The 13,338-nt window shown below is 46.6% G+C and overlaps 1 protein-coding gene and 1 non-coding gene across 2 annotated transcripts; both read left to right on the forward strand.

Moving 5' to 3' along the window:
* Positions 1 to 1,327: 1,327 nt before the first annotated feature.
* Positions 1,328 to 11,039, forward strand: PNN (pinin, desmosome associated protein). The gene is made up of 9 exons (XM_007521720.3): positions 1,328 to 1,496; positions 2,783 to 2,854; positions 3,815 to 3,883; positions 4,422 to 4,494; positions 4,611 to 4,705; positions 4,859 to 4,934; positions 5,135 to 5,290; positions 5,371 to 5,509; positions 8,539 to 11,039. Exons 1-9 carry the CDS (start codon positions 1,384 to 1,386, stop codon positions 9,963 to 9,965), a joined length of 2,220 nt encoding a protein of 739 aa, XP_007521782.1. The 5' UTR covers positions 1,328 to 1,383; the 3' UTR covers positions 9,966 to 11,039.
* Positions 11,040 to 11,902: 863 nt separating this feature from the next.
* LOC132533591 (U6 spliceosomal RNA) lies at positions 11,903 to 12,007 on the forward strand. Its single transcript, XR_009545455.1, has one exon. It is a non-coding gene; the product is annotated as a U6 spliceosomal RNA (small nuclear RNA).
* The last annotated feature ends 1,331 nt before the right edge of the window (positions 12,008 to 13,338 follow it).

Consider the following 13,338-nt stretch of genomic DNA (forward strand, 5'->3'; position numbering starts at 1 on the left):
AAAAAACAGATCAACTCTGCTTTATGGTGTTGCTAGGGATTGAACCTTGGCCCTGGGAGCCTCAGGCATGAGTTTCTTTGCATAATCATTATGCTATCTACCCCCGCCCCCATAAATAATTTTTACAAGTTAAAAAAAAAAAAAGAAAGAAAGAAAAAGAAAAAGGGTTAAGTGCACGTGGCATAAAGCGCAAGGACCCGCTTAAGGGCAGGGGAGTCACTTCACAGGCGGTGAAGCAGGTCTGCAGGTGTCTGTCTGTCTTTCTCTCCCCCTCTCTGTCTTCCCCTCCTCTCTCCATTTCTCTCTGTCCTATCCAACAACAACATCAGTAACAACAACAATAATAACTACAACAATAAAACAAGAGAAATAAAAGGGAAAATAAATAAATAAATATTAAAAAGCAAAAAGGTTCCCACGATGGCAGTGCAGGCTGAACAGTATGAGATACTCTTACAGTATGATACTGCATGAGATACTCTTACGGCAGCCAGTAAGGCCCCTCCCCTGTCTCCAACCAACGGGCTCCAGGTCAAGCCTAGAAGCGAAAACCATTCTCAGGTGTCACAATTAATAGTTGTCAGGATTTTCCTTTTAGCCCCGGCAGCGCACAGGCTCTGATGGGAGACTGGCTCTCTGCCGGAGTGACAGCAGCACTGCCTCCGGTTTCAATGTCCTGAGTGGTAACAATAGGCATCGTATTCAGGCTTTCCGTTTGCGAGAGGTAAGGGATGCACAGCATCTCACAAAAATCAGAGCAAAATAGCAGGATGACTAAACAGATTGCGGGTTCTGGTTCCTCCACGGTCGTGCACCGTCTTCTCATTTCGCCCAAGAGGAAAGCCCGCAGGGGGCGGAGGGACCTCTCTGCGCATGCGCAACAGCAGAATGGCCGCGCCCTTTGCTAATCGAGTCATTCATCCCGGAGAGGGGCAGAGACTCGCCTCAATCCCACCCTGATGTGCCTAGGCAGTTCCAAAATCAGGTCGTTGTAGGGCACGTCAATCACAGGTTAAGAGGACCGGAGACTCTCGCGCTCCTCACTAGAAGAGGAGGACGCCTCTGAGGTTAAGTCTCCTAGGACCCAGGGGCCCCCAAACCCGCCTCAGTTCTGCGCTAAAACAGGGGGTCCAATCGCCCGCCGCTGATTGGGGAGGGAGGGAGGGAGGGAGCGAGCCCGCTCGCTGGCTTCTCATTGGCTCAGGGCCCGTGAGGTCAGCCGGCCCCCTCCTCCTTCCGGTCTCTGAGTGGTGGAGGCCAGATAACAACGCCTCTGCTCATTGGCTGAGCCCGGCTGCCTGGCGTCTCGCGTCTCGCGTCTCGCGGCGCGACACCGCCAAGCGCGGCCTGGAGAGCAGTCTCGAAGCCTGCTGCGGGGAGAAGATGGCGGTCGCCGTGAGAACTTTGCAGGAGCAGCTAGAAAAGGCCAAAGAGAGCCTGAGGAATGTGGACGAGAATATTCGCAAGCTCACCGGGCGGGATCCGAATGACGTGAGGTATAAAGGCCGCCTGGGAGACGCCCGCTCCCCGGCATGGAAAGCCTTTCCGCCGGGCTCCATGGGAGGGCGGGGAGGGCCACTCGGCCCTGCGAGAGCTGCAGCCACCGGGCCTGGCCCCGGGGTCCGCGGCTGGAGCCCTTCATCAGGGAGGGGGCGCGTCTCCGGGCCCCAACCCCCTCCCCGAAATGGGTGCCGGAGGCCACATGCGCCGGCACGGCTCCCCTGCCCGGGGGACGACCCGGCCGCCGGTTCCCGCCGTCGGCACCGCCGCACAAAGCCCGCCGCCCCCGGCCCTGCGGCTCCCGCCCGGCCGCCGTGCACCTGCCTCTTGCCCACGTGCAGCCCCTGGGCTCCGGCGGGACGGGAGACCCGACCTGGAGCGCAGAGCGGCCTCGCGATGAAATAAATGGACATTGGTGACATTGGCTTCATTGGCGCCGGTCGCGCAGAAACGAGGAAGTTCGGTGCTACTTCCTGTCCTGTGGCAGACACGTGGGTTTAAAACAGATACAAACAGACAAACAAACCCACCCACCCCGTCTTATTAGAGCTTCTCGGGCAGTTTTCACCACCCTCGAAAATTACACGGCGGAGAAAGGGCTCGGTGATTATGCAAGACTCTCCCGCCTGAGGCTCCCTCCGCAGAGACCCAGGTTCAGTCCCCAGCACCACCACGAGCCAGAGCTGAGCGGCGCTCTGGTTTTTTCCTTTGTTTGTTTTTTAGTATTTTTTTTTAAATTTCCTTTTGTTGCCCCTGTATTATTGATGTCGTCGTTGTTGGACAGGACAGAGAGAATTGGAGAGAGGAGGAGAGAAAGACAGACACCTGCAGACCTGCTTCACCGCCTGTGACAGGCGACTGCCCTGCAGGTGGGGAGCCGGGGGCTCGAACCGGGATCCTTGGGCCGGTCCCTGCGCTTTGCGCCTCCTGCGGTGCGTTTAACCCGCTGCGCCACAGCCCGACTCCCTGCTTTTTCTGTGTCGGTGTTTCTCCTTAGAAATAAAATATTTAAAAGATGAAAACGGGGGGGGGGGGCCCAGGCGGTGGCGCACCTGCTTAAGCGCTCACATTCCTGTGCCCAAGGAACGACCCGGGTTCGAGCCCCCGCTCCCCCATCCCCCAGTCCCCACTGGCAGGGGGAAATCTTCGCAAGCGGTGTCTGTCTGTCTGTCTCCTGCTCCCGTCTCGATTTCTGTCTCTATCTAGTGATAAAGTAAAGTCGGACGTACTCACTCCCGTGACATGTTCGGGTGCGACTTTTAAGCCGGTTTATTTCCCGTAGGCCCATCCAAGCCAGACTGCTGGCCCTTTCTGGTCCTGGTGGAGGTAGAGGCCGTGGTAGTTTACTGCTGAGGTAAGCGTCCCCGGGGCAGGGGGGGAGGCCGGTGACGGGGGGCTGCACGTCCTTAGGACTTTATGCCAAGACTTGATTTCAGTACTAAACTGATCCTGTCATTTTATTTTATTTAATTTTTAATTTTTAAACTTATTTTCCCTTTTGTTGCCCTTGTATTTTTATTGTTATTGATGCTATTGGAAAGCTAGGAAGAGAGAAAGAACCAGACATCACTCTGGTACATGTGCTGCCAGGGATCAAACTCAGGACCTCATGCTTGAGAGTCTAGTGCCTTAGCCACTGCACCACCTCCCGAACTACCTTATTTATTTTATTTATTTATTTTAATTTTTTAAAAATTGCTGTAACAGCTGGGGTGATGGCTCAATGGGTAGAGTGCAGGACTTGCATTCCTGAGGTTCCCAGTTTGATGCCCAGCACTGCTTATACCACAGTGGCACTCTGACACACGTCCAATATTTCTGTCTGGTATAAAATAATTTCTCTGATATGTGACAATAGATATTTAAAGAATGCGTGAAAGGGCCCACAGAAACAGCGTCATGTTGCTGTGCCCGGTGAAGGCTGCTTTGCTTTAAGTGGGAGGGTGAATGTGCCCCTGAGCTCTGCCTAAGTGCTGGTGCCAGGGGTCCAACTGGGGCCTCTCAACACGCACGGCCTGTACTTAACCACAGCACTTCTCCCCAGCTAATTAGAAAGGTTTTTTTAAAAATTATACTATAGGGGCTGGTGCAGTGGTGCCCCTGGCTGAGCACCAGGTTTGCGCCCCCTGGTCCCCACCTGCCGGGGGAAAGCTTTGCATGTGGTGAAGCAGGGCTGCAGGTGTCTGTCTCCTACCCTCTCAATTTCTGACTGTCTCTATCCAATAAATAAAAATGTTTTTAAAATTATACTGTATTATCCTGCTAAACTTATGTTAAATTTCAAGTGCTTTACATTGAACACTTTGAATTGCAGGCGTGGATTCTCAGATAGTGGAGGAGGACCCCCAGCCAAACAGAGAGATCTTGAAGGGGCAGTCAGTAGGTACGTTGGAAAAAAGATCCTGAAGGCATACTTGTTTACTATATTTCCTGTGATAGCATATGAGTGTCAATTGTAATGAACATTGCTAGATTTAATTTTATTAACACGGAATCATGCTCCACCTCCTCTAAGTCTAGGCATTTTACTGAAACTCAGCTCTTTGTTATGAAACAGATTTCACCAGCATGAAGATCATGGGGAGAAATCATTGTGAGAAAGTAGGGGCTGGGCGGTGGCACCCCTTAGGAAAGTGCACGTGCTACCATGTTCAAGGACCCAGGTTCAAGCCCTTCGTTCCCACATAAGATAACAGAAAATAGCTCAGTGGTGTCACCGCCGTACAGAAACCTGACTGGTTTGGCAAAATGAAAGTTTGCGTTGGGCATCCGATTCATTACCCGAGCAAAGAGTAATGTGTGATGGAGAGTGACAGAATGATGTTTCTGGCAGTGACTCGTAGAACATGTCATCATCTGCCTATGCCATGCATTTAGGGGGAATGTTACAATGGCCGTTGAAATTATTTTCCCTACAATAGGCTGGGTGGGGAGCGCCGGACTCGGAGAGAATCACGCCAAGAAAGCGACCCAGAGGAGGAGGATGTTAAAAAGGTAATTTGCCATGGAAGTACCATCTAGAGGGTGAATATTAGCATCTTCACCTTACTGCATTTAAAACGTACTTCCCAAATGCTAGCTCAGCTAAGGAATTTTCTTTTCTTTTATAGCCGGCTTTGCAGTCTTCAGTTGTAGCTACCTCCAAAGAGCGCACGCGCAGAGACCTTATCCAGGATCAAAATATGGATGAAAAGGGAAAGCAAAGGTATTGTTGATGCTCTTGGGACAGACTAGCCAGTAACGCGGTTTTAAGACAGCTTGAGGAAGTGTTCGAGTGCCTGTGTTATTATTTGGGAAAGGACAGGTTTGAATGAAGTAGATCCTGTTGAAATGGACTTTTTCTTTTTCCACTTTGTAGGAACCGACGAATATTTGGCTTGTTGATGGGCACCCTTCAGAAATTTAAACAAGAATCCACTGTTGCTACCGAAAGGGTATTACACTTATTTATTTTATGAGAGACACCCAGAGTACTGCACCTGGGAGGTGGTGCAGAAAATTTGGAAGTGTGGCGTTTTGAGTTTGATCCCCACAGTCCAGGTGCCAGAGTGATGTCCTGATTCTCCCTCCCTTTCTAGCTTATTGATAGGTTATAAGTAAGTATACTTAGATTTTAAAACTTATTTCTCTTTAGCAAAAGCGGCGCCAGGAAATTGAACAAAAGCTTGAAGTGCAGGCAGAGGAAGAAAGAAAGCAGGTTGAAAACGAGAGGAGAGAGCTGTTTGAAGAAAGGCGCGCTAAACAGACAGAACTGCGGCTTTTAGAGCAGAAGGTTGAGCTTGCGCAGCTGGTAGGTACTATTTTGGAATTCTGAGACTTAACAGTTCTTCGTGTTTATAAAAGCCACTAACCTCTCAACCTTTTGTTTAGCAAGAAGAATGGAATGAACATAATGCCAAGATTATTAAGTATATACGAACTAAGACAAAGCCACACTTGTTCTATATTCCTGGAAGAATGTGTCCAGCTACCCAAAAATTAATAGAAGAATCACAGAGGAAAATGAATGGTATGTGTATGTATGAAAAGTGCCATCGAAATTTATTTATTGGGAATCGGGCTGTAGCGCAGCGGGTTAAGCGCAGGTGGCCCTAAGCACAAGGACCCGCATAAGGATCCTGGTTCAAGCCCTGGCTCCCCACCTGCAGGGGTGTCGCTTCACAAGTGGTGAAACAGGTCTCCAGGTGTCTTATCTTTCTCTCCCTCTCTCTGTCTTCCCCCTCCCCTTTCCATTTCTCTCTGTCCTATCCAACAACAATGACAACAATAATAACTACAACAATAAAACAAGGGCAACAAAAGGGAATAAATAAATAAAATAAATATTTTTTTTAAAAAAAATTTATTTATTTATGAGAAAGATAGGAGAAAGAACCAGACATCACTCTGGCACATGTGCTGCAGGGGATTGAACTCAGGACCTCATGCTTGAGAGTCAGTCCAAAGCTTTATCACTGCACCACCTCCCGGACTACCCATTGAAATTTTCTTAAGGGGCAAACTGGTGTACTCACACATTCTTTATTGAGAGGTGAGAGAAATAGGTTATTATGGCAGCACATGCAGTGCCGGGGCTCTAACTCTAACCTTAATGCTTGAGGGTCTACGACTTTATCCATTGCTCCACTTTCTAGCACGCTTTCTTTTTTAAAAAAATATTTATTTATTCCCTTTTTGTTGCCCTTGTTTTATTGTTGCAGTTATTAATGTTGTTGTTGGATAGGACAGAGAAATGGAGAGAGGAGGGGAAGACAGACATCTGCAGACCTGCTTCACCGCCTGTGAAGTGACTCCCCTGCAGATGGGTGGGGCGGGGGCTCGAACCAGGATCCTTAAGCCGGTCCTTGCGCTTTCTGCCATGTGCAGTTAACCCGATGCGCTACCGCCTGACTCCCTCCCTTCCTTTTTTGTGGATCCAGTACCTCACACACACATTTCATGTATGCTTGAACCGAGTGCACCTCTTGTCTGGCCCCCACAGGCTGAATCCCCCCCCCCCTTTTTATGAGAGCAGTATCAGCTCTGGTTTATGGTGGTACGGGGGATTGAACTTGGGGCTTTGTAGCCTCAGGCATGACAATCTGCATACCATTATGCTCTCAGCCCCATCCACTGAATTTTTTATTAAAAGGGAGAATACTAGAGCACTTTAGCTTCCCTTGGTTTTGTGAATCTGTGTATGGCTCAAACCAATGTTGTTTGCACGGCAGTGGACCTATCTTATCCAATGCTCTGTCTTTCTGGCCCCATAATCTGTATTATCAGTTTTGGGGTGTTTTTTGTTTGTTTGTTTGCTTTTCTTAAATAACATACCACATCACTATTTATCTATGGGGTTCCCCTAGTGCCATCTGTTTTGCTTTCAAATTGGTGTGGGGTGGGGGAGGGATAAGAGATGCCTGCAGCACTATTTTGCTGTTCATGAAGCTTCTTCCCGTTGGTGGGGACTAGGGGCTTGAACTTGGCTCCTCATGGCAATTTGTGTGCTTTCCCAGAGCTTCAGCACATTAAGGTCTGTATTCTGTGGGGTGAGCTACTTCCTCATCCTTATTTTAAAAAGTTACTAGTGAGCAAGAGAGGGGGAACCACAGAGCATCACGGGTTTTTGTTTTTTGCCTCCAGGGTTATTGTAATCCACTGCTCCTGGAGGCTATTTTTTCCCTTTTGTTGTCCTTGTTTATCATTATTGCTGTGTTTGTTGTTGGATGGGACAGAGAGAAATGGAGAGAGGGAAGACCTGCGTCACCACCTGTGAAGTGACACCACCCTCACCACCCACCCCCTGCGCAGGTGTGGAGCCGGGGGCTCAAACTGGAATCCTTACACCTGTCCGTGCACTTTGCATCATGTGTGCTTAACCCTCTGTGCTACCACCCAGCCCCCAGAGCACCGCTTTTAAAGCCTTGTTTTATGTATCCATTTCACATGAGCTAGAGGAACCAGAGCACAGCTCTGGAACATTGCACAAAAGATCAAACCAGGAGCCTCAGGCATCCAAGTCTCACACTCTGCTAGTAGTGAGGAGACATTTGTTTGCTAATGGAATTTAACCTTAAAGTATTTGTATTTAGTATTTATTTACTTATTTCATTTATTTTTTAGCAGATCACTGCTCAGCTCTGGTTTATGGTGGTACAGGGAATTAAACTGTATTTTGTATTTAGTGCTTAACTTGTATATATTAAGCATTCTGAGTTAGATGATTTTTACTGAGCACTACTTAGCTCTGTCTTATGGGGGGCAAGGGATTTGAGCTTGGGACTTTGGAACCTCATAGACATGAAAGCCTTTTTGTAACCATTATGCTATCTCTCACACCTGAAGTAGATGACTTCTTTTTGCTTAATACTGCTAGTCAGCAGATCTAAAAGCTGATTCAACAAGAATGTGAACATTGATGGAGTCCATGGAGGGAATACTACTAATATGGTGATTAGGTGATTTGTCTTCTTTAGATCAGAAAAAAATATTTTTCAATTAGCCTAAGATTAAATAAATTTTTTCCCCATTTCTTAGGAAATGTGGTATAGGGGAGTAGGTAACATAATCGTTATACAAAGAGACTTTCATGCTTGAGGCTTCAAAATCCCAGGTAGGACCCCCTTCTCCATTATAAGCCAGAGCTGAGCAGTGCTCTGGTAAAAGTAAATAAATAAATATAAGGAAGTGTAGTATAGAATCAGTGGAATAGCTCATTTTTGTGTACTCTTTCCCCATGTCACAACACAGGGTCAGGTCCAGCTCCTACTGTATTGAAGGGAGCTCTGACTCTGGTTTTTTCCCTCTCTCTCACTTTCTGTATTAGTGTGGGGGGAGGGGGCGGGGGGCAGGGCAGTGAAACACAGTAAACTACTAGAAAAGAAAAAAAAAAGTAGTATATTTTGCTTGCTTCCTAATTTCTTGGTCTGTAGGTTTCTAATCTCTGCCATGATTATCATCTTTTGATAAAGACACGACAGTTTGTGATCAAGTATCAAATTGTGGCACTGCATTTCCTTGCTCATAATACATCTTATATGTGTGAATTTTGTCCTCTAGCTTTATTTGAAGGTAGACGCATCGAATTTGCAGAACAAATAAATAAAATGGAGGCTAGACCTAGAAGACAATCAGTGAAGGAGAAAGAGCATCAGGTGGCGCGTAGCGAAGAGCAGAAGGCGGAGCGAGAAGAGGGTAAGGCGGCCGCGGAGCGAGAGGAAGAGTTGGAGGAGACAGGTAATCGGCACAATGACGTAGAGGTAGAGGAAGAAGACAAGGAAAGAAGTGTAGCTCACAGTGATGCAGAGAAGGAGCAGGAAGAGGAGGAACAGAAGCAGGAGATAGACACGAAGATGGAGGAGGACACTGAGGTAAGGGAGAGTGACAAGCACCAGGATAGTCAGCCTGAAGAAGTTATGGATGTGCTAGAGATGGTGGAGAGTGTCAAAAATGTAATTGCTGAGCAAGAGGTGATGGAAACCAATCAAGTCGAGAGTATAGAACCTTCAGAAAATGAGACTAGCAAGGAATTAGAGCCAGAAATGGAGTTTGAGGTGGAGCCAGATAAAGAGTGTCAGTCCCTTTCTCCGGTAAAGGAGAATGCTGGTACTGTAGACATGGAGGCTGAGCCTGAGGACAAGGAAGAGAAAGAATCTGAGCCCCAGCCTGAGCCTGTGGCTCAGCTTCAGCCCCAGCCCCAGCCCCAGCTCCCGACTTTGGCTCAGTCCCAGCCCCTTGCCCAGCCCCAGCCCCAGCCCCAGCCCCAGCCCCAGCCTCCACCTCAGCCTACCTCTCAGCCTCACTCACATCCAGTGCTCCAGCCCCCGCCTGTCTCTCAGCCCGAGACTTTGCCATTAGCTATGTCACAGCCACCAACTCAGGTTAGTCAGGAGCAGGGGCATTTGCTGCCTGAGAGGAAAGAATTTTCTATAGATTCTTTAAAACTCACTGAGGTATCAGAGCCAGTCTTGACAGTCCATCCAGAGAACAAGAGCAAAACCAAAACTCGCAGCAGAAGTAGAGGTCGGGCTAGAAATAAGACAAGCAAGAGTAGAAGTCGAAGCAGCAGCAGTAGTAGCTCTAGCAGTAGTTCAACTAGTAGCAGTAGTGGAAGCAGTTCCAGCAGTGGCAGCAGCACTAGTCGGAGTAGTTCGAGCAGCAGCTCCAGTACAAGTGGCAGCAGCAGCAGAGACAGCAGCAGTAGCACTAGTAGCAGCAGTGAGAGTAGAAGTCGGAGTAGGGGCCGGGGACATAACAGAGACAGAAAGCACAGGAGAAGTGTGGATCGGAAGCGAAGGGATACTTCAGGACTAGAAAGAAGTCACAAATCTTCCAAAGGTGGTAGTAGCAGAGAAACAAAAGGATCAAAGGATAAGAGTTCCCGGTCTGACAGGAAAAGATCTATCTCAGAGAGTAGTCGATCAGGCAAAAGATCTTCAAGAAGTGAAAGAGACCGAAAATCAGACAGGAAAGACAAAAGGCGTTAATGGAAGAAGCCAGGCTTCCTTAGCCTATTCTTTGCAGCAGAAGATTTCTTGATGAGTAAAAGGATTCCCTTCCCTTGTAAGGAGGATGCTGCCTTAAGAATTGCATGTTGTAAAAAGTCTTTTTTGGAAAATACAGACTGCTTGTTTACCAGACATTCTTGTACTTTTTGCATAATTTTGTAAGAGTTATTTATCAAAATTATGTGAGGTTCCAAGATATGTAAAAATGATAATAATAAAAAAAGATTAACATCCCTTGTCATCTTTTTTAAATACCCTAGACTCTTGAGTAAGAATCTGTATATTTTACTAGGTAAATCTCGAAGTCTGTTTCTTTCTAACTGTATCAGACATTGCTTTTGTAGAAATAAATGTCCATTTCATCCTTAGCTTTGGGATGTCCTTGTTGATGCTTGTATAATATCTTGATACCACTTCCAGCTTTTATCACTAGATACTGAGCATTATTTGAATGTCTTTGAAGGTTTTCTCACATTTAGTTGCCCTAGATGAGTTACTGAGTTATTGAAGTCAGATCTTTCCTACTTGGAGGTGAGGGCAGGGAACATAATTTTTTTTTTTTTTAATCATCTTCCTACTTTTCTAAATTTCCTTTGTTACTCTGACATAAGCAGGTTCTCATATTTGAGTCATACATTTGGTAGATAGCAAGCAATACAATTTGGTTGCATATTTTCTCCATGATTATAGGAGTATCTTTCTCTGGGCTTTATAATTACCTGTGTGGCGCAACTTAGGCTTCTGTTAAAATGATCACTTCTGGGAGGAAGGTAGAAAAGTGTGTTCTGAACTAGGTTTTTAAGTCGGTGGGCTTGTCTTTTGTGTTGACTTTCACCGAAACATCCCTATGTATTCTAAAGAATTTTTGTTTTTAAGTATTGTATTAAGCTAGCTTACAGAATGAAGGAAGTTCATTTACACTTAAAATTTGTAAGCAAGATATCACGCAAGTGTACCAAGTGATTATTAACCTTGTTTTATAAATTTGTATGGAGTATCTGTTGCCCATTGCTATACATGTGCAAATAAATGTGACTCAGATTTGTGTGGCTACTTAAGACTAGTATTTGTACTAACTTTCTGATATTTTCTACAGGAGTGCACTCAGATTGCAAACAGCCTTTGAGGTTGTAATTTACCACTAACAGTAGCTTTAGGCTTGACTTTGCATACTGTCTTCCCTTGAAAAGTAAATGAAGGAGTCGGGCGGTAGCGCAGCGGGTTAAGCGCGCATGGCACAAAGCGCAAGGACCGGCCTAAGGATCCCGGTTCCAGCCCCCGGCTCCCCAGCAGGGGAGTCCCTTCACAGGCGGTGAAGCAGGTCTGCAGGTGTCTGTCTTTCTCGCCCCCTCTCTATCTCCCCCTCCTCTCTCCATCTCTCTGTCCTATCTAACAACATCAATAACAACAACAATAAAGAGCAAAGTGAATGGTGCTGGTGGTTTGGATCCAGCTGCTAACACCCATGTCCAGTGGAGAAGCAATTACAGAAGTCAGAACTCCCACCTGCACCCCAGGTAGAATTTTGGTCCATACTCCCAGAGGGATAAAGAACAGGGAAGCTTCCAATGGAGGGGATGGGATGGGACACAACTCTGGTGGGAACTATATGGAATTACACTCCTGTTAGAATCATACGCCTTTAATCTTGTTAAATCACTAACAAAAAAAAGAAAGCATTAAAAAGAGAAAAGTAAATAGTGGGCTGGGGAGATACTAGGTTGTTGGGAAAGTCATGACCCATTGTGGTCCAGAAGGTGGCACAGAGGATAAAGCATTAGACTGTGAAGCATGAGGTCCTGAGTTCGATCCCCAGCAACACATGTACGAGAGTGATGTCTGGTTCTTTCTCTTCTATCTCATAAAATCTTTTTTTCAAAAAAAAGTCATGACCCATTTTGCATAGAAAAATAAATGTATTCACTTCGGCAGCACATATACTAAAACTGAAACGATACAGAAGATTAGCGTGGCCCCTGCACAAAGATGATAAGTAAATTTGCGAAACGTTCCATATTAAAAAACAAGGGAGTGGGGGCAGTAGCGCACTGGGCTAAGCGCAAAGCACAAAGATGGGCATAAAGATCCAGGTTCAAACCCCCGGCTCCCCACCTGCAGGGAAGTCGCTTCACAAGCAGTGAAGCAGGTCTGCAGGTGTCTATCTTTCCCTCTCTTCCCCTCTCTCCATTACTCTGTCCTATCTATGACTACAACAATAAAATAATAAAGGTAATGAGGGAGTAAATAAATATAAAAAATATTTTTTTAAAAAGAATTGCTATTTTAAAAAGATACTATTTGTAGATTCCCATAGATAACATTCTATGCCTCATTAATGTCAGCTATTTAGAAAATAATATTGGGGCTGGGTAGTGGCATACACAATTAAGCTGCTCACATTACAGTACACAAAGATTATGAGTTCAAGCCTCAGGTTCCCACCTACAGGGGGCAAGCTTGAGCTGTGGAGCAGGGTTAAGGTATCTTTTTTTAAATATTTTCCCTTTTGTTGCCCTTGTCTTTTTTTGTGGTAGTTATTATTGTCGTTGTTGGATAGGACGGAGAGAAGGGGAAGACGGGGAGAGAAAGATAGACACCTGCAGATCTGCTTCACTGCCTGTGAAGTGACTCCTCTGAGGGTGGGGAGCTGGGGGCTTGAACCCGGATCCATAGGCCGGTCCTTGCGCTTTGTGCCACCTGCGTTTAAGCCGCCTGGCTCCCAGGGTTCAGGTATCTTTATCTACCCCTCTCAACTTCATTCTGTCTTTATAAAGAAAAAAAAAAAAGTACTCTAACACTGTTCGTCAGATTTGTAGGAAATAATAGTTTCTCTTGAAATAAAACTTAAAGTGGGGTGGGGGTGAGCTGGAAGCAAAGAAGCAGGTTCCTTCAGAAATCTGGCTGGGGATGGGGTGACACCTGGAAGCGCAAGGATCTGGGTTGTTGCAGCCCCCAGCCCCCCACCCTCAGAGCTCTCCTCACAGGCAGGGAAGCAGGTGTCTCTTTGTTTCCCCCTCCCGTCTCAATTTCTCTTGTCCTGTTCAGTAAAAATGGAAAAAGTGGCCTCCGGAAGCAGTGGGGGTGGGGTGAGAAGTCGTGCTGTGTACCTGTGGAAACTTCAATTCATCTGCTACATCAAACCACTGACAGTTGCAGTCTCTGGTCTCCGCTACCCTTCATCTACCTGTATAGCTAACTACACGGGTAGGGAAAGAGTGTACGCCAACAGCTTTCATGCCTGAAGCTCTTAAATTCCCAGGTTCAACCCCAGCACCATCATAAACCAGAGCTGAGCAGCGCTCTTGACACGTGCAATGCCGAAAATGCAGTTGGGAAATCAGGCTTGAGAGTC

This window comes from Erinaceus europaeus, chromosome 16 (genome assembly GCF_950295315.1).
Source record: "Erinaceus europaeus chromosome 16, mEriEur2.1, whole genome shotgun sequence".
NCBI lineage: Eukaryota > Metazoa > Chordata > Mammalia > Eulipotyphla > Erinaceidae > Erinaceus > Erinaceus europaeus.